At 32.2% G+C, this 20425-nt stretch overlaps 1 protein-coding gene across 3 annotated transcripts; it reads left to right on the forward strand.

The window, feature by feature from the left end:
* The first annotated feature begins 303 nt into the window (after window positions 1–303).
* Window positions 304–12808, forward strand: CNX2 (cofactor of nitrate reductase and xanthine dehydrogenase 2). 3 transcript variants are annotated; one of them, XR_001929149.2, is made up of 8 exons: window positions 304–582; window positions 944–1005; window positions 1247–1813; window positions 1927–2094; window positions 2193–2384; window positions 11458–11526; window positions 11934–12104; window positions 12481–12808. XR_001929149.2 is itself a non-coding variant. In XM_018126455.2 (8 exons), the coding sequence occupies exons 2-7, from the start codon at window positions 952–954 to the stop codon at window positions 12015–12017; spliced, it is 1134 nt and encodes a 377-aa protein (XP_017981944.2). In that variant the 5' UTR covers window positions 304–582; window positions 944–951; the 3' UTR covers window position 12018; window positions 12481–12808. The 3 variants fall into 3 exon arrangements, 2 of the variants coding, with proteins under 2 accessions (XP_017981944.2, XP_007014070.3); XM_018126455.2 differs by having other exon boundaries at window positions 11934–12018; XM_007014008.3 differs by having other exon boundaries at window positions 11934–12018; window positions 12503–12808.
* The last annotated feature ends 7617 nt before the right edge of the window (window positions 12809–20425 follow it).

Consider the following 20425-nt stretch of genomic DNA (forward strand, 5'->3'; position numbering starts at 1 on the left):
AAATTTTTCGGGACTCTCCTAACATACAATCATGCTATCATCACATGTACGTCATGAAAAGTATTTTATAAGGTCGAGCTTTACAAAAACAATCAAAATAAATTAAATAATATTAATCATGTTCAAAAATTCTAAAACGACCAAAACAAATTAAGTAATATCAACCATGTCCCGGATAAATGTTTACACGGGATATTTGTAATTTTAAATTAATATTAGATATTTTCTATTTTGATCTTGGAGGGATGATATTTTGTAAAATATCTCTTTATTATTTAAAAATAAACTAAACGAAAGCGTAGGAATCTGCTCGAGGGAAAGGTTTGCTGAGTGGTTGACCTTTGGACATTTGGGAGGAAGTTGAGATAAAAGTAAGGAGGAATGCAGGAGAGGAGAGGAGAGGAGAGGAGAGGATAGGGACGGCGGAAAGGAGAGAAGAGAGGAGGAGCAATGGAGAGAGAAGGGAAGAGAATATAAACACACAGATTAAATACAAAAAGAAATAAAATTAGAGAGGGAGCTTAAAAAATCCAACTGAGAGGCACTCGATTTGACTGCAATTGCTTCAACAAGTTGTCTTAGGTCAGCCATCAATCCATCTTCAAACGTTTTTCTCGTTTTCCTTGCAGTTCCTGCTCCGTTCTTAACTCTATCCTACCAACTCCATGCATCTCTTTCCTTCAATTCAATTTTCCAATTCCCAAGTTTATATGTTTTCAATTGCCTGGAAGAAAAAAAAAACCTTGGGTTTTGATTGCTGCACTGACTTTTTTTGTGGTTTGTGCTGTTCCGGTCGTGGCTGCGATCAACTATTCTTTGCCATTGAGCTTGGAATTGATCCTTGTTTTTTTACGGAATTGAAATTTATTTATCATTTTTATTGGCAGTATTTGTTTAAAACTATTCTTTTATGCTGAATGAGTAATTCAACTTGTGGTTGCAGTTGTCACAATGAGGCGTTATGTATCTAGGATTACCGACTGGAGCATGCCCTTCGCCTCCTGGGTATCTCCTCTTCTTTACCTTTTTTTTCTAGAATACAATCAATTCGCATCATTAATTGGCAATACTTTTAATTTTTGTTTATTATGGAATAAAATGAAAAACCCAATTACTACTAGTGTTTGATTTGGCAAATAGTTAATTGCTCAACTATTATCATTATTATTAAGCTGGGTTTTTTATTCCATCACTGAAATCTAATCTAAGACTGCTTTCGTGGGAACAATTCCATACTATTAATCAGGCGTACTCTGAAGCTGCACCAAAGACCTATGCAAGTTGCTGTGCTAAGACTATAGAGGATCCGTTAAAAGACAAAGACAAACGCAATCCAGTTTCTGATATGTTGATTGATGGGTTTGGAAGGATGCACACTTACTTGAGAATCTCCTTGACAGAACGCTGTAATCTACGATGTCACTATTGTATGCCTGCAGAGGGAGTGGAGCTTACTCCTCCTCCCCAGTTACTCTCCCACCATGAAATTCTTCGTTTGGCTAATCTCTTTGTTACTTCTGGAGTCGATAAGATTCGTCTCACCGGTGGTGAGCCCACACTTAGAAAAGATATTCAAGACATTTGCTTAAGCTTGTCCGCCTTGAAAGGACTTAAGACTTTGGCAATCACCACCAATGGTATCACTCTTGCCAGAAAACTTCCAATGCTTAAACAATGTGGGGTTACTTCTCTCAATATCAGCTTAGACACGCTTGTCCCTGCAAAATTTGAGTTTTTGACTAGGCGTAAGGGCCATCAGAGGGTCATGGACTCCATTAATGCTGCCATTGACTTTGGCTACAATCCTGTAAAAGTATGTCATCACCCTTCTTTTAACTCTTGCAAATTTTGCACTTGTCTTCTTCTTATTGTTGAACTGACAACTAAATAGTATTCTCCATTGGGTCTCACACTGCTTGGTCTTAGGTCAATTGTGTTGTTATGCGTGGATTTAATGATGATGAGATGTGTGATTTTGTCAACCTCACACGTGATAAACCCATTAACATTCGCTTCATTGAGTTCATGCCTTTTGATGGAAATGTCTGGAATGTCAAGAAACTTGTGCCATACTCGGAGATGTTGGATACAGTGGTAAGGTACAACTCTTATAGCTGATCCCGCTTGCACATTTCTCTATGCTCGCTTCTACACTTCACAAGTAGCTCATTCTTCTTTCCTGTTATCAACAGTCAAAGCAATTTCCAAGCCTAAAGAAGTTGCATGATCATCCGACAGAGACAGCCAAGAATTTCAAGATAGATGGCTACATGGGTACTGTTTCTTTCATTACATCCATGACTGAGCATTTTTGTGCTGGTTGTAATAGATTGAGACTTTTAGCTGATGGCAACTTCAAAGTATGTCTCTTCGGTCCTTCAGAGGTGAGCTTGATTACTGCTTTTCTTGATTATCTTATAGTCCACTCTTACTCAATCTACTGCTTTTGCTAGCTGTTCATTTGCATTCTTTACCAATTTCTTCTTTTTCTTTGTTTTTTAAAATGCACTTAAATATGTAAACTTTGCAACATCTTGTATAGAATAAAGTAGGCCTGGTCATTGACATGGAATTTAGATGTGTTTGAAAGTTTTCACGTTCTAGTTGTTAGGGATTCAAATCATGCTAAGATGGATCATACGCAGCGGAATATTATTATAATTTTAATCCCCTAAGCCATGAATCACTTTAATTGAAGCTAATTTAGAAAAACCACAAGAGAAAGTTTTTAATATATTTTAAAAAATGATGTCTGCTTTCTTTGGTGGAATTCTCTTTGGGTTTTTGTTTTTGAGTTTTGTACACAAACTAGGACTTATCAAATTATAGCAGCACAATTGTCCTGTCTCTAATGATGATCCACACAGTGATTTACCGAAATCTCTTCACTAAAAGTGTGTGAATCCTTAAGTCAAAGTTTGTGCTAGAAAACTCTCAACTTTGAGCTTTTTTGTGTTTCTCTCTTTTTGGTTGTGATCCTATTTTAACACATGAGAAAATGAAATAGAACTCTTCTATATGTTCAAAAGGCAGCTAAAGGATTCTTTTATAAAGTGAATTGACCTATTTTATATCCATCAAGAATTAGAAAATGCTTGGGCTAATTGGGTTTTTATTTGATATTCCATCAAATCATATTTGATTTAGTCCAATACTTAATTGAATTAAGTCTATATAAAATCAATTAGATCACATCTAATTGAACTTAAATTAGTTTTGCCAGTTCACCTTATGTGTGTGACCTATTAGGTACTCAACATGTTAGCAATAAATATAAATTAATTTAACTAAAAATTTATATTTATATTTATAAATCATGAATGGCATCTAGTATTATATTACGACTACTCAAATGTCAAGAAAGTCAATATGGTTTAACTACCCTTTTAGTGTACAGTATCTCAATGTAATTTAATCCTTTCATTATATATGTCGGATAGATAGAAAGCTTAGCTGGGTGTTTACTTTCTAACTTATCCATATTAGTCCTATAGCTTTTATATTGACCTATCAAGATTGCCTTCACCAAGGACTTTTAGTCAATATAAACCAAAATCAAATGAGATATGTCCCTTTCAAATCACTTAGGGTGTTGAATCCTCTATAAACTACTCATTCATCTTCGCATGCTTCATGACATACCCAAAAGCATCCTATTTAAGCATCTGATTGCTTCCAGATTCGTAGAGATGAAATCAAAGCATGACAATTCACATACAAGATGACTTGGTATCACAAGTCTAAGGATTACGTATTCTACTGACACATTAGAGCATTTTCATAGATATTTGAGTGAAATACCAAATAGAACTCTCATAACGGGTCATATTCAGTGAATTTATTCCTTAACAAGCACCTACATGCTATCCTCAAGCATCTCACATGCTTCAACATATGAGATCAATTGTTTACTTTCAAAGTCAGGAGGCTTAGTATGTACCAGCCTTTGAGCATTGTCAATGTTTTTATTCTTGATAATACAATAACTAGAAACATATTTAGGAATAAGGCTTTGATGCATAAGAATCTCATAATTATAACTTTTATAATTTCTTTGCTAGGCTATTATGTTCTAAGGATTTTATTTACATAAGTTTCTTATAATTCTTTATAAATAAACTAATGGATATAGAAATATCTCATACATTATATAAAATATCCATAATGTATTTAACATGAAATATGCCTAATTAATGTAGTGCTTTATAAGCACAAAATCGATTAGCTTGTAGGGCATACACTAACAATCTTCCACTAGCACTAAAACCAATCGCCCATGTATCTAATACTAAAGCCCTCCAATTGGCGATCATGTTTCTGTTGAGACAGAACTTTAGTGAGAGGGTCACAGCTAAGTTGTCCTTCGTGGGTACTCTCTTTATATTAATATCACCTCTTCCAATAATCTCCTTCATAAAGTGATAACATCGCAATACATGTTTAGATAGCTGATGAGACCTCAGTTCCTTATGCAATAGCTCCATTGTTGTCACAGTACAAAGTTACAGGATCAACAATGCCAGGAACCACACCAAGTTCAGTTATGAACTTCTTGATCCAAACTCCTTCCTTCGTTACCTCAAACGTGGAGATGTATTTAGCTTTGGTTGTAGAATCTACAGTTGTTGCTTGCTTGGAACTTTTCCAGCTATTAGCACCGCCATTTAAGGTAAATGTAAACCCACTTTGCGATTTGCTATCATCTTTATAAGCTTGGAACGTGCTATCTCCATATCATTTAACTTGGAGTTCAGCCCATCCATAGACCAAGAAAACATCCTTACTTTTTTGTAAGTACTTAAGGATATTTTTCACAAGTATTTAGTGACTCTTACCTAGATTCAATTAGTATTTGCTCGTGACACGTAGAGTATACGCCACATCTAGTCTAGTATATAGCATGGCATACATGATAGATTTTATAGCCAATGCATACGGTATCCTATTCATCCTCATCCTCTCATCTTGTGTCTTTGGACACATATCCTTTGAGAGATGAATGTCATGTGACATAGGCAAGTGTCCTTTTTTGGACTCGGTCATACTAAACCTCTTTAACACTTTGTCTATATAAGTGGATTGGGACAATCTTAGCAACCTCTTTTATCTATCTCTATAGATCCTTATTTTTAGAATATAGCCTGTTTCTCCCAAATTCTTCATGCAGAATTGTTTGGACAGCCATATCTTGACAGTTTACAACATCAATATATCAAGTCCTATTAGTAGTATGTCATCAACATAAAGTACTAAAAATATAATTGCTTGTCCATTTACCTTCTTGTAAACACATGGATCATCAAGATTCTTGACGAAATCATACTCTTTAATAGTTTCATCAAATCTGATGTTCTAGCTCCTAAATGCTTGCTTTAGCCCCGTAAATGGACTTTTGGAGTTTGCATACTTTATACTGATTCTCTTTAGATGTAAAACCTTAAAGTTGTGTCATATGCACTTCCTCTTGCAAATTCCCATTAAGGAATGTTGTCTTTACATCCATCTAACATATCTCATAATCATAATATACAGCAATAGTAAATAAAATCCTAATAGGTTTAATCATGACTACATGTGAGAAGGTTTCCTCATAATCGATTCTTTCAACTTGGTTGTAACCTTTAGCAACCAACCTAGCCTTGTACGTTTGTACATTACCATCCATGTCAGTCTTTCTCTTAAAGACCTATTTACATCTTATGGTTCTACCCTTTCAAGTGCATCAACCAAAGTCCATAGTGGGTTGACATGCATGGCATCCATCTCAGATTTCATGGCCTTCAACCACTTATCAGAATTAATATCAGATATTGCTTCTTTATAAGTAATAGGCTCTTTGTCAATTAGTAGAGCTTCTCTTTTCAGCATAAATCTATATCTCTCTGAAAGTTGTCTTTGTCTCGTAGATCTACGAAGCACTTGTGTTTCTTGAGCATCGATATGAGCATTCAATGCTTTAACCGTCAGCTCAAGTTCCAAAGGGATGTCAGTTTGTGGTTCTTGAACCTCTTCAAGAATTATTTTTCTTCAACTAGTCCCTTCAAGTAAAAACTTTTTCCAAGAAAGTGGCATGTTTTGTGAGAAACACCGTTTATTCCGTGGGATTGTAAAAATAGTATCTTACATTTTGTTTAGGATACCTTACAAACTTGCATTTGTCTGATCTAGCTCCAAACTTATCAAATGATGCACGCTTTACATAAGTCGTATGTCCCCAAATCCTTGTATAAGACAAGTTTGGCTTTTTGCCATACCACATCTCATATGATGTATTATTAACCGATTTGGTTGGAACCTTGTTAAGAAGGTAAATAGTAGTCTCTATGGCATATCCCTAAAAGGATATCTAAAAGTTTGCCCTACTCATCATGATACGAATCATGTCTAACAGGGTTCGGTTTCTCTTTTCAAACACTCCATTATGTTGTGGAGTTCCAAGTGCAGTCCATTGTGATAGAATCTCATGTTCCGTTAGATAATCTAGAAATTCTTAACTAAGATATTCTCTTCTTTCTGATCTAAGAGTGTGAATACTCCTCCTAGTTTATTTCTCAACTTCAGACTTGTACTTCATTAGGTACACATAACCAAATCTAGAATGGTCATCTGTAGACGTAATGACATACGAATAACCTCCTCTAGCTAGTGTGTTTATCATATACATCCGAATGTATTAGCCTTAGGAGCACACCTGCTTTTTAGCCTTTTCAATAAAAGGAGTCTTAGTCATCTTACCAAAGAGACAACATTCACAAGTTCCATATGATTCATAATCATATGGATCTAGGTAACCTTATTTATATAACTTGGCTATCTTTATCTCATTGATATGACCAAGTCTAAAATGCCAGATGTAGGCTTGATTTGGATTATATTTTCCAAGCTTTCTTGACATCTATACTAAGTATTGGGCTATCAAGATTCATAACATAAAGTCCTCCATGACATGTTGTGGATCCATAAATTTTATCATTTAGAGTGACAGTGCAACAATTGCCTTTTATACTAAATTTGAAATCATCATTCTTAGCTAGGTATGAAACCGAAATGATATTTCTAGTTAATGCTGGTACACAATAGCACTTTTTTAGCTCCAACACTAAACCCCGATGGTAAAATTAGATCATAGGTCCTAATGGCAATTGTTGCAATTTTTGCACCATTGCCTACTCTTAGGACTACCTCATTTTTACCAAGCCTTCTGCTATCCCTTAAAACTTTTATGTCAGTACATAAATGCAATCCACATCTTGAATCTATTATCCAAGATTTAAGATATGCAATAGAAAGGGTAGGCTCAATCATATTTAAAGTTATTTCTTTACTTATCAAGATTACACCCTTCCATTTATTGAGAACTTTTCTCAAAGTGATATACCGGTCCAAACATTTTAGGCTGATGGCATCAAGCATGCCAAGCAAAGTAACGATTATTATTATACCCATTTAAACAACCTATAAATATAGAAAAAGTATTTGTATTAGTCTTTCGTGTTATTAACCAATTTAAGATGAGGTATTAAATCTTACATTGATTTTCTTACTAATTTTTTGTAATAATAGCCTTCACTGTTATACAGAAATCTCTACTAGACATTTCTAGTGGGCTGGGACCCCTTTTGAATTATTGCAATCTTAAGTGACTCAACAAATCACAATAAGCCTAATTGAGTAGATAACTTAGCTTATCAATTGCAACTCCATGCAACTCCCAAATTAGTTAGTTGACAACTCATTGTCTAAATGTATCATATGCATTTCGCCTAACCCTACCTCTAAGACCATGTGGTCAAGTGTGACATATCCCAACCACACAGTTTTAGTTGAGTTGGACTCACAAATAACTCAAACGTGCTTGTGTAAAAGTTTGACCTTGAGTGACTCAGCAAATCTTCAATTAAAAGGGTAGTCTGGTTATCTTGTTATATGATGGAAGGCAACTTTACCATGAAAAGCATGTGACTCAATATTTTAATGAAGGATTTTTGTTGCTTTTATCTTGTTGTTTAGGTTTCATCAAATCTGGCATATATAGCATTTATAATGTTGCATAAAATAAATCTATCACATGCATACTACTAGGATGATTATGGACTTTTATCTAATCTAATTTCCTTAAGCCATCAAAGGAAATTAGTTGGTCAAATCTTAAGAGATTACATACAAATATCACGATATCTTGTAATCTTCATGTCTTCTTGGTGCCTTCGTCCTTCATTCTTGGAATTACAAAATTTTCTTCCTAATTTAATTCTATGGATTCTAATTACATATATATAAAGAAACCTCAAGTTACATTTGAGGGGAGTAAGATGAGAAAAGAATTTTACAACTCCTGAATAGAATAGAGTAAAGCCAGGGCACACACCCCCTATTTATAAAATAAATACTAAATGCATTCAACCATAACCATCCATAACACATTATAGTGGTCTAAGTCCATTATCATCCTTATATATTCATAATCATATAATGAACATATAAAACTTATATTTAATTCAAATTGAAGATCTTATATGTCATTTGGCAATAATATCACTCAACCTTTGAAGATCTTAATCCAAATAATTTGATGTCTTAATTCCATAATATGTCTTGTGCTTATTTAGAAGTTCTAGTCTTACAAGAAATTCAATTGAGTATAAACTTAGTAATCCTAAACCTTTTAAGATTATGAATTTAAATATAATCCTATTCTCAATAGGAGTTCTAATCATATTAGAAATTTAATGTTCACAAGGAATCCTAATCCAATTAGGCTTTCTAATCTTATTTAAAAATTTAATCCTTGTTGTCCTCAATTCTACAATCTTAGTTTAACTAGAATTAGATCTTTATGGCCAAGAGTCTTATTTCTTTGCCAATTTAATTTTAGAATCTGATTTGGGACAATTCCAAACTCTTTAGGATATATTTCGCTACAATTAGGAGTCTAAATCCAAGTCATAACTAAATTAATACAACTTCTAATTATATAAAGAAGAAATCGCACAAGCTAATGCAATTTTATTAAGTCTGCATCACCTATACTGTCCCAACTTCTTTGGAGCTCCATCCTCCATTGTTTGCTGTGATTTTGGCACCAATTCAGAGACATCCCGTGCCCTAAACATCATGCCAAAAAGCTATCAAAATCTCAATAAACTTGGAGTACAAACAGTCATGATTTTGCAAGAGTCCTTGTCACATAAGGATATAATTCTAGCAAATTGTTTGTGTGGAAACATTATCAGACCACCACCCAAATAAGATGATTAAATTCTATAAATTTTCAGAGGTTCAGATCATCCTCTTAATCTTTTACCCTCCAAAAATCACACACAAACTCCTTCTTGAAGATCTTCAAAAAAATTTACAAAATAAATCACCTTATGTTGTTAGATTTTTCAAATTTGAATTCTCTTAAAACAAATCTATAAAATCTTTAAGGACTTATTAAATCTGGAATTTAAATCTGTAAATCAAGACTTTAAAGGCCTTTTGAAGCATAAATCAGATTTAAAAATTCATTTAGAATTGTTCTAAATTTTTTTTTCAAACTTTGCATCAAATTGACATATAAACAAAAACAATTTTTGTAATCTTCAACAACTAAACATAAAACTAGATTAAATCAATTAAAGGAGACTCGGATACCACTGTTAGAGATTCGAATCATTCTAAGATGGATCATACGTAGTACAATGTTATTATAATTTTAATCCTCTATGTCATTGATCACTTTAATTGAAACTAATTTAGAAAAACCAATTTTGACATATCCCAAAGTTTGATGTCTGCTTTCTTTGGTGGAATCTTCCTTAGGTTTTCGTTTTTGAGTTTTGTACACAAACTAGGACTTATCAAACTATAGCAGCACAATTGTCTTACCTCTAATGGTGATCCACATAGCGATTTACCAAATTCTCTTCATTAAGAGTGTGTGAATCCTTAAGCCAAAGTTTGTGTTAGCAAACTCTCAACTTTGAGCTCTTTTGTGTTTCTCTCTTTTTGGCTGTGATCTTATCTCAATACATGAGAAAATAAAATAGAACTCTTCTATATGTTCAAGAGGCGGCTAAAGGATTTTTTTATAGAGTGAATTAACCTATTTTATATCCATCAAGGATTAAAAAATGTCTTGGGCTAATTGGGCCTTTATTTAATGTTCCATCAAATCCTATTTGATTTAGCCCAATACTTAATTGGATTAAGCCTCTATAAAATTAATTAAATCACATCCAATTGAACTCAAATTAATTTTGACAATTCACCTTATTGTGTGACCTATCAGGTATCCAACATGTTGGCAATAAATATAAATTAATTAAACTAAGAATTTATAGTTATATTTATATTTGTAAATCATGAGCGGTATTTAGCAATACATCATGATTACCCAAATGTTAAGAGAGTCAATATGGTTTGACAAATATTTCAGTGTACAGTACCTCAATGTAATTCAATCTTTTCATCATATATCCCGGATAGATAGAAAGCCTGACTTAGTGTTTACTTTTTAACTTATCCATATTAGTCTTACAGCTTTTATATTGACCTATCAGGATTGTTTTGGCCAAGGACTTTTAATCAATATAAGCCAAGAGTAAATGAGATATGTCCCCTTCAAATCATTGGGAGTAATGAATCCTCTTTAAACTACTTATTCATCTTTGCATACTTCATGCCATACCCAAAAGCACCTTGTTTAAGTATCTGGTCACCTCCAGACTCATAGAGGTGAAATTAAAGTATGACAATTCACATACAAATATACCTTTACCAGTGAGGCAACCCAACAATCTGCCAACTGCTCACCCCCTAAAAAGAGTTTATTAGATTTTACAAGTATTTTACCAATAACTATTACAATGCTTGCAATGAGGACATTTTTTTTTAAAGGGTCTTTCCTCCTAAAAACTTAATAAGTATTTCTAGAGATGTCACCGCAAGCCATTACAATGTTTGAAAGGAGCACATTCCCCTCACAAGTACAAAAGACCCAATCTCCTAAACAACTCTAGCTTGTCATAGTCTGAGACAAGGTTGGTTTAGACACTTAGCATGTAGCAACCTTTGATCATTAGCAATGTCCTTATTCTTGACAATACAATGACCAAGAACATATTTAAGAATAAGACTTTGATGCATAAGAATATCATAATTATAACTTTTATAATTTCTTTGTAAGACCATTATGTTCTAAGGACTTTATCTACAAGTCTCTCATAACTCTTTATAAATAAACTCATGAATAAAGAAATAACTTATACATTATATAAAATATCCAAAATGTATTTAACATGAAATATAACTAATTAATATAGTGTTTTACAAGCACAAAATCAATTGACTTGCAAGGTGTACACTAACACTGACTCTTATTGAGTTAAGCTCCGATATGCTCTTCATTGTGTCAGCATAGTGACTGCACTTTTGATATTGCTTATCTTCCTTACTACTGCTGATTCTTCTCAGGTTAGCTTAAGAGATCCTCTTCGTTGTGGTGTTGGTGATGAGGAACTTACAGAAATAATTGGAGCAGCGGTATGCATTGTACTTAATAACACATAGTTTTCCTAATTTGTTACTTAATCGTGTTTCAGTAATCCAATCATTACCATGCAATGTAAAATAATAGACAAGTGTGCATTATGTAATGACCTTTTTTTCTACATGATGACTTTAGTATAATGACTTTGTTTTTGTGTCAGTGTTTTTCCTGGGCTTTTGAGTCAAAGGCCAATAATTTTGACAATCATGCTCTTTCTTTTTCTTTGGGGTGAGGAGAGGGCAGTAGTTGAGTCTTGTAGCTTTTTAATTGTAAATGAGTGATATGGCCAGTTGATGGATCATGGTAGCATTAATTTGTGCTTAAAGTTGAAAGGAAAATTATTTTATTCTTCTTCTCTTTGCTTAACTTTTACTACATTCATTTTTCTTCTTTGGTTTAGGTTAAGAGGAAGAAAGCTTCACATGCTGGGATGTTTGAAATTTCAAAGACAGCAAATAGACCTATGATACACATCGGTGGCTAAGGTACTCAGAATCCTTGTAATGTAATAAGAGATCTGGCATCTGGATTGCTTTTGTGTTGGTCACATTTTCAGTTCTTCCCCATTAAGGTTGAACACTTTTCTTGCTTTTCTAAAGTGCAATTTATAACAAATTTTGTTTCTTATTTTGTACTCTACTTATTGTACAGCTCAGAGTAACATAGGATGGCCATTTCCTGTTTGAATATGGAATGGTTTTGTAGGTTAACTAATATTTATGCTGGTCTCTGACTGATAGAAGATTGCAAATTCCGTTATTCTTATTTTCCTAACTAATAAATGTAGACTGAACCTAGACATAATAAGTCTGTCAAAAAATATTAAAAGGCGTTTGGGGTTCACAGGAGAGGTTTAGGGTATGGTTTTGGAAGTTTTCCAGAGTAAATGCCGTTGCTGCTATTGGTTATTTCACCTAGTTGATTAAATGAGTTTATTGTTTGTGAAGCACTAACGTGGAGCCATGGCAGAACCAACTACCGTAAACACATAAAAGGGCGTGGACATGAACTCTACAAGCAGTCAACGATGCAGGAGGCATTTCGCCGCCAAAGCATGAAAATGGAATTTCTGTCGATACTCTGGGCAGAAGAGATACTTTAACTGCTGTACATTGGGGATTAATGGCAGTGTTGTACTAGTATTTTGATATTGCTATAGTCTCATTTTTCTTTCTTGTTTTTGATTCATTTATGCTTTTCCAAAGTAATAATTCAAGTCGTATTCTAACACCTAGATATTTAAAGAATTATACGATTTTAAGATAATTTTCCATACCCCGTTGTCTATGAGAATAGATGAGATGTATACTTATCACTCATCTAATTATACTCTTAATTTTTAAAAAAAATAATGAAATAAATTTTTACATTTTGAAAAATAAAAAATTAAACTTTTCTCAAAATTTCTGTTTCTTTCTTTTCCTCTACTCTCCTTCCTTTTCTCTCTACTGATCAACATTTTTATGGTCGAATCTGGCCAATCAAAGGTGAATCTGACAAAAAACGACCGGAAAACACGAAGGAATGGGCTTGAAATACAGGTTAGCTTTCATATAGGTCAGATATGCCTAAGACATGTGGTGGATCCAAATTGTTTTTAGGCCATTTTGACCTATTGACGCTAGATCTGGCCTTCGTTACCTAGATTTCGACCATTAGGAAGGATTGGGAGAAAGAAGTGGACAGAGAATGAAAGAAAGATAAAAAGAAACCTAAGTTTTGAATAACTTTTTCTTTTCTTCTTTTTTTTTTTTAATTTTCAAACAAATGAAAATGCATTTTGTAAAATTTTCTTTTTTTCAAAAAATAAAAGAATATTTTTTAGAATTTTGGTTTTAATTTTTCAAATAATAAAGTTGAAAATTTCCACAAAAGAAAGGAAGAAGAAGAATTTTAAAAGTTCTGGTTTTTATAAATAAAAATTTATTTTAAAATTTTTTGTTTTTTAATTTTTCAAAATTTATAAAATAAATTTTTGTATAAAATCCATGTACACCTAAACCTGGAAATTCGTGTTAACGTGTCGTAAATGTGTCAAACACGATTAGACACTAAATACGTTAAGGTTAAACACGAACACAACACATTTAATATTCGTGTCTTAAATTTAAAACACGTATACGTACACGTTTAATACACGTGTAACAGGACACGACACGATTAACACTTTTATTAAACGTGTCAATATACGACACGACACGATTAATAACACGTTTAACACGATTAACATGTTTAACACGTTTAACACGATTAAATAATAATATTTATAATTAAATATAATTTTATTATTTAAATTTAAAATCTATAATTATAAAAATAATTATAATAAAACAAAAATAATAATAACATCAAATAATCACCAAAAATTAAAAATTAGGATTGAGCATGTATAATTACATTATACCCTTTATAAAATTAAAAAAACTTAGTAAAAAAATTATTTAAAATTATTTATATAAGGTTAAAATAATTTTTAACTATTAATTTTTAATAGGTTAATAAATGTGTCACGTATACACGTTTAAACACGATAACACGATTAAGTAAACTTGTTTCAACGTGTTTTAAATGTGTTTGTCATGTCTGACACGTTAAGACACTAAAATTTTCGTATCTTAATGTGTCAGATACGAAACACGTTAAGACTAAACCCAAAATCTGTTTAACTCGTTTATTCTCGTGTCATGTTTAAAATTGTCAAGTCTACGTACACCCCTTATGGTATGACTCCTTCTCACATAACACTTTGAGCTTTTTTTTTCTCATATAAAACCTCGTGATTTATTTATGTGCTTACAGGGACTAATGATATTAAATTTTTAATTTAATTTTTAGTAAAAAGATAATAAAATCCTTTATCCCTTTATTTCTTCTTTATTTGTCTAGATTGGTTGTATTTTTAGTTGTTTCTTTTCTTTATCTAAGTACCTTGTTCCCTTTATTGATGGGTACAACAACTGCATCTTTGTGTTGGATGTGTTAAGTTTTGGATCCAGCTATGTTTCTTTTCTTGATTTTAATGAAATTGAAATTTGATCAAGAAAAAACAAACATTTCTAGTGGCAAAATTATTTCATTTTTATAAACTTGTAATTATTAAAACTGAATAATTATTACAAACTACACAAACACAGCATTTATCAACATTTATTAGAATTCTAATTTACAGGCAGATAAAGTCTTTTGGATGAAGATCCGAAGGGGAGTTGCATAGCAATGGTGGTTTATCTCGATGTGCAGTGTACATGATGCTCATGATTTTAATTTACTATTGTAAAGGCTACTTTTTTTTTAATTTAAAATATATTCAACACAGAGCGAAGCAATTGTTTGCCTTTGTAGCAACGTACAAGCAGATTCAACTCTGTTATTCTCTGGTTTAGAGAATAACATCCTTGAATCATCCTTAGACTACATGTACTTAAAAAACTATACAAAAGGAATGGGTTCCTTGGCTTTCCTTTTATCTACTAGATCCCCTCATCATCATCAAAAACCAAAAAGAACCTTAGCACCCTAATAAAGGAAAAAACAAAACACAAAATCCCCATTCCCCTAGGCTGAACAAAACATCAATCAATTCAACATAGTTAGTCCTTAAAATTTGTACATTCCAACCCATATTGAAACAAAAACTTGCCCGGCATAAGGAGTACACTACCATCTAAAAGTGATTTTTCCAAAACAGTCAACACACTTGGCAAACATATCAAAAGGCAAATCACAACAACTCAGGTCAACACATGAAATGTAAAAACTCATCAAACCTGTCTTGAAACTCGACAACAAGCATCAAGCAACATGTATGGATAAAGGGCAAAGTCCCAACCCAAAAAAAAAAAAAAATGTATAGTCCCAACCCACATTTTTGAGTGAACTCATAAGTTTTCATTGTAAAAATCTGAAATTTAATTCCTTTAAACCCTAATGACTCAAAAAAATAAGAGGAAATTTTGAAAAAACAAAGATTGAATATTTTGGATCTGTTGACTTATTGTTTGGTCAATGAGAAACTAAAGAGAGAAAGTGAAAGAAGTCATCAAAAACTTCAAAAGACAAACGCTCATTTTTTTAGGTTTACAAGGATATTATTGTCTTTTCACAAAAAATTAAATCAAAATTTTAACACCATTAGTTCTGTGGGAACAGAAATAAAACACAAGGTTTTACACAGAAAAAAAGAAACTTAAAGTTTTATATGAGAAAAAGTCATACCACAAGTGGTGTATGCAAAGTTTACCCTAAATTTTTTATTTTTATTTTTCAAAATATAAAAAATTAATTTTTAAGCTTTTTTACTTTTTTTAAAACAAAAATATTGAAACTTCAAACAAATGGGATCATGCCACATGTCTGCCACTTATCTATCGTAGTCATTTACACAAATTGATGTGATATTTTTTGATCAAATGACCCATTCTGAAGGTTGAACATTGAAATGCATTTTAGAAGACTTAATGAAATTTTAGGGGTCATATTGAATTTTTTTAGTACAGGTACTAGTTTGCATTCATTATCAATTACCAATTGATTAGTTTTATTTATAAGTCAAGATTGGCATCTACCTATATATCATGACTATCCAAATGTTAAAAATAATTATCATGGTTTGACTCAACCTTTTAGTGAATAATCTTATAGTAATTATTATCCCTTTATCATCTAATATCTTAGCAGCACTTACAGCATAGTATAATATCTACTTTAATTTTGTCTTTACTATTTCAACACTTAAAGCAACTATAAAAAGGGAAGAGGGGCAGGGATTCTGATTTTGTGTATATAAACTATGAGTAAACTTTTGTATAAAGGATGGTTTTTGTGTCTTCATAGAGTCTTGCACCATTAGACAGGATGATGGAAGTCATGTTAACCTCCTGGTGGTATAGGAAGTGTACATGTGGTTTGTGGCGTTCTAATGGTGCATTTTCTACAAAGTAGTTTTTGGTATCTGTAGACTTTTGGTTTGTAATGGCAAGTGATCTTCCCTGCTCTCTTTATTTTAATAAAATGAATATATTCCCATCTTTTCAAAAAAAAAAAAGAAAAAAAACCCAAACTCATCTTTAGATAGTGCAAAAACTCTTTTGTCTAATTCTCTAATTACTTTCGCTAGGGATTTTTATGTGTTATTACTATTCAAGTCGCAAATGAGTTATTTCTCCTATATTCACTTAAGGTGATGAATCCTTTATTAATAATTGAGTAACCTTCATGTGTCTCATGCTATATCCAATGTCTATCCATTTTTGAACATTTTTAGCTAAGACCACTTTAAATAGTACCAAAGCATAATATTCCACACATAATGTAACTAAATGACCTTGAGTCTAATGATCACTTACACAACTATCTTATGAGAATTTATCCATAAATAACTTGAGTGAAATGCTATATGGAATTCTTATAGAGGGTCATGCTTAGTGAACTTGTTCTTGTAACAAGTACCCATGTGTTAGTTTAAGTATCTTTATACTTCAATCCATGAGATCAATTACCTGCTCCCTAAGTAAGGAACATAACCATCTTGACTCTTCTAACATTTGGATGGCCATGATGGATTGCTAGATCCCAATCTTGGTCTATGAACTCTAGGTAGTTAACTTGATTAATGATAAATTTAAAGTAGTTTAAATATATCTAATTCTAAGTTTAACTTAAGAATTATAAGTTGAGTTTATTGCCAACATGTTAGAAGCCTAATGGGTCACACATCTAAAATGAATGTTGAAAATAAAATGAGATAGGTGATTAAGTTGGACTTAATCAAATTAGAAGTTATGAGCTTCTCAAGCACTTGATTAAAATTGTTTAATTAAGTTGTGCTTAATTAACTAAATTGTTTAATTAAATCATTGAGCCTAATTAATTAAATTGTTTAATTAAGTCATTAGGCCTAATTAATTAAATTAAACAATTAAGTTATTGGGCCTAATTGATTAAATTTGTTTAATTAAGTCATTGGGCCTAGTTGATTAAAATTGTTTAATTAAATTGTTGGGCTTAATTAATTAAATTGTTTAATTAAGTTATTGAGCCTGATTGATTAAATTAAATAATTAAGTTAATTGGGCTTCTAAAGGACTTAATTAAATTGTTTATTCAAATTATTGGATTCATTGACAATTACAAAATAGTTTTGTAATTAGGGTTTAAAATTAATCCAAGGTATAAATAAATTGCTATACCCTCCAAACAAAGAGAGTGGAAAAATGGCTGAAAAAAGAAAAGAGTGAACGACACATTAGAAATTCTTTTGTCTTGCCGTTCATTGTGTGAAGAAAAATAGTTTTTCATTCACTTCATTTTTTTTTGTGTGTTCAGCTCCACAATTTTGTGTGGATAATGAGTTTATGAAACTCATCTTTGCTAGCACATTGTCAAGGCATAACACTCCCAATCCTTAAAGAAGGATTTTCTCATTCATTGGTGTGGATCACCATTAGAGGTTGCACAAGGATTCCTTGGACAGCTTTGGTTTGCAACAATCGGGCTGAGGTGGTTGAGCTTTTTGAAGGCTGATTTGGTGGTTTAACAAAGGATTCACAACCTTTGTTATTTAGGTAAAGTGATATGATCATATATTTTTATTTTAATTTAATTTTATACTCGATTTGACATGAAAGAGATCTTGGAAGGTGAAGTGCAAATTTAATTTTTAAATTTATTTTCGCTACGTTTTATTTGTATTTGATGCATGATCAGCCCTCACCCAACACTTATAATTTAAGAGTAATGCTTTGATTCAATAAGTTTCTAATAATTATAACCCTTTGTAATACCTTTTTCAAAACATACAATATTCCATGGACTTTATTTCACTTCTATTGGCATATGCAGTCATTTTGGAAATAAAGAATACCTTATGATAATAAATGCTCAAATACTAGATGTATCTTTACACAACCAATCGATTGGTCTGTAGGGCATATAATTGTAACATCTCAATTCTTAGAATGCTAGTACGATGGAGACCATCCACTAGGTATAGGGAAAAGAATGGTTTTTAAACAAAGTGTAGAAGAGCTTAAACAAAATGCTAAGTGAATTTAAGAGAAAGGAATTATTGGTGGGCCAAAGATCTAAGAGAGAGGTTGAAAAAGCCTAAGTTTGAATTCTACTTCAAGGTAGGATCGACCCCCAAAGTGGGGGATCGATCCTTAGCTCCCAAAGGCACTTAAAAGCATTTTGTTTTAGGGTAAGACTGACTCCTAAAATGGGGGAGGTCGATCCTTTGTGCATCTAATAGCTAGGAAAGGTTCTGTGTGGAATGAGTGTTAACCTTGAGTTATATCACGTTTAGATTTAATAAAAATCAGATGTTATCTTGAACTTAATGTCAAGCATTTGAAATTGTCTCAAATATGTTTTTAATCCCTCAAGCTTACAAAATTGTTTTAAATGCCATGCATCATTAGAAAACATCTTATAAGCTTTCAAACAATGCATATTCAGCTAAGAATGCAAGAGCAAACATGCCTTGAAATGTCATTTGAATGTAGGAACAAGTTGAGGAGGAAATAAGTAGAGAAAAGTGCCCAAAAGCTAAGAAAACCTTAAGACACAAGCCAAGAGTCGATCTTAACTTGAGTCGATCCAAAGGCTGAATGAGTGCAAAACTTGCAGATTATAAAGCCATAGTCGATCTTGAAGTGTTTATAGTCAACCATGTTCTAGAAAGCTCAAGAAAATCAAGTTTTGAACAGACATAATCAACCTTGAACCACGTATAATCAACCTTGACAAGTCAAAAGTAAGGAAAAGTCAACAATACATAGACATCATCGGCTATAGAGGAAGCACAATTGACTATAGTAGTTCAATTTGGCAAAATACACGATCTTGGGAAAAGGATCAACTAGAGGAATGTTATACTTGACTATAGAGCCCTAATTTGAGAAATTTGAATAACATAATCGACCCTAGGAGCGTTGTAGTCAAACTTTAGCAACAGTTAGATTTGATTCAAACTTGTGTCTAGCAGCTCCAAATTTTGCCTTAGCTATAAATAGCCACATTTGAGCCATTTGGAAGTAGGAGAAAACCTAAACCAAAGCTTCAAACCCTAGAGAGACCTTCAAAAGCTCATTTTCACTTTCTAGCATCCTTTTAATCTTCCACCAAGCTTACAAAGTTGAATACTTGCTTCATTTGAGTTGATTTTTCTTCTCTCACTACATCCAAGCTAAAATCTCTAGGATCCAACCTTTGTGAGGCAAATCTTTGCTATTACTCTTTTGTACACACTTCATTGTAAAGGTTCTAACTTAACCTTGAAAAGTTATTTGTAAAGGTTTGTGGTTAAGCCTTCAAAAACCATTATTGGTAGGTTATTGCTTAATCTCATTAAAAAGCAAGAATCCCTTTGTGGATTGTAAAGGTTACTGCTTGATCTCATTAAAAAGCAAGAATCCCTTCGTGGATTGTGTAAAGGTTATCACTTTTGTCTTGTTAAAAGCAATAATTCTTTACAGTGGATTGAAATTCCTTGATTACCAAGGAAGTGAATGTAGGCATCGAAAAAATCGAACCACTATAAATTCTTTGTGTCTCTTTTAATTTTTCACATTATTTTTTATTGCCTATATTTGCCTTAGTAAAATAGATTTATATTGTTTTGTACTTAGAAAAATATTTTTCCCTTTATTCTTTCATAGCTAGTATTTAAATTAAGAAAAACATTTTGGTAGATTATTTTTACATTTAGTGATTTATTATTAAAAATTTGATTTTGATGCTAGAAAACATTTTGAGTCAAAAAACTTTGAATTTTTATATCTAGATTTTAAAGCAATTTTTAATATATCAATTCATCGCCTTCTTAATATATGGTTCATTAAGACTTCTATACTAGCAATGAGGATTGGCCCCTTAAAGAAAAGAGGTCGATCC

This window comes from Theobroma cacao, chromosome 9, assembly GCF_053813885.1.
Source record: "Theobroma cacao isolate CCN51 chromosome 9, ASM5381388v1, whole genome shotgun sequence".
Classification (NCBI taxonomy): Eukaryota; Viridiplantae; Streptophyta; class Magnoliopsida; order Malvales; family Malvaceae; genus Theobroma; species Theobroma cacao.

Excerpts from the sequence above, each read along its gene's own strand:
- CNX2 (XM_018126455.2), top strand. The coding sequence starts at position 952 with ATGAGGCGTTATGTATCTAGGATTACCGACTGGAGCATGCCCTTCGCC. Across the intron at positions 1,006-1,246 it reads GCATGCCCTTCGCCTCCTGG|GCGTACTCTGAAGCTGCACC; the intron begins GTATCTCCTCTT and ends ACTATTAATCAG. Across the intron at positions 1,814-1,926 it reads TTGGCTACAATCCTGTAAAA|GTCAATTGTGTTGTTATGCG; the intron begins GTATGTCATCAC and ends GCTTGGTCTTAG.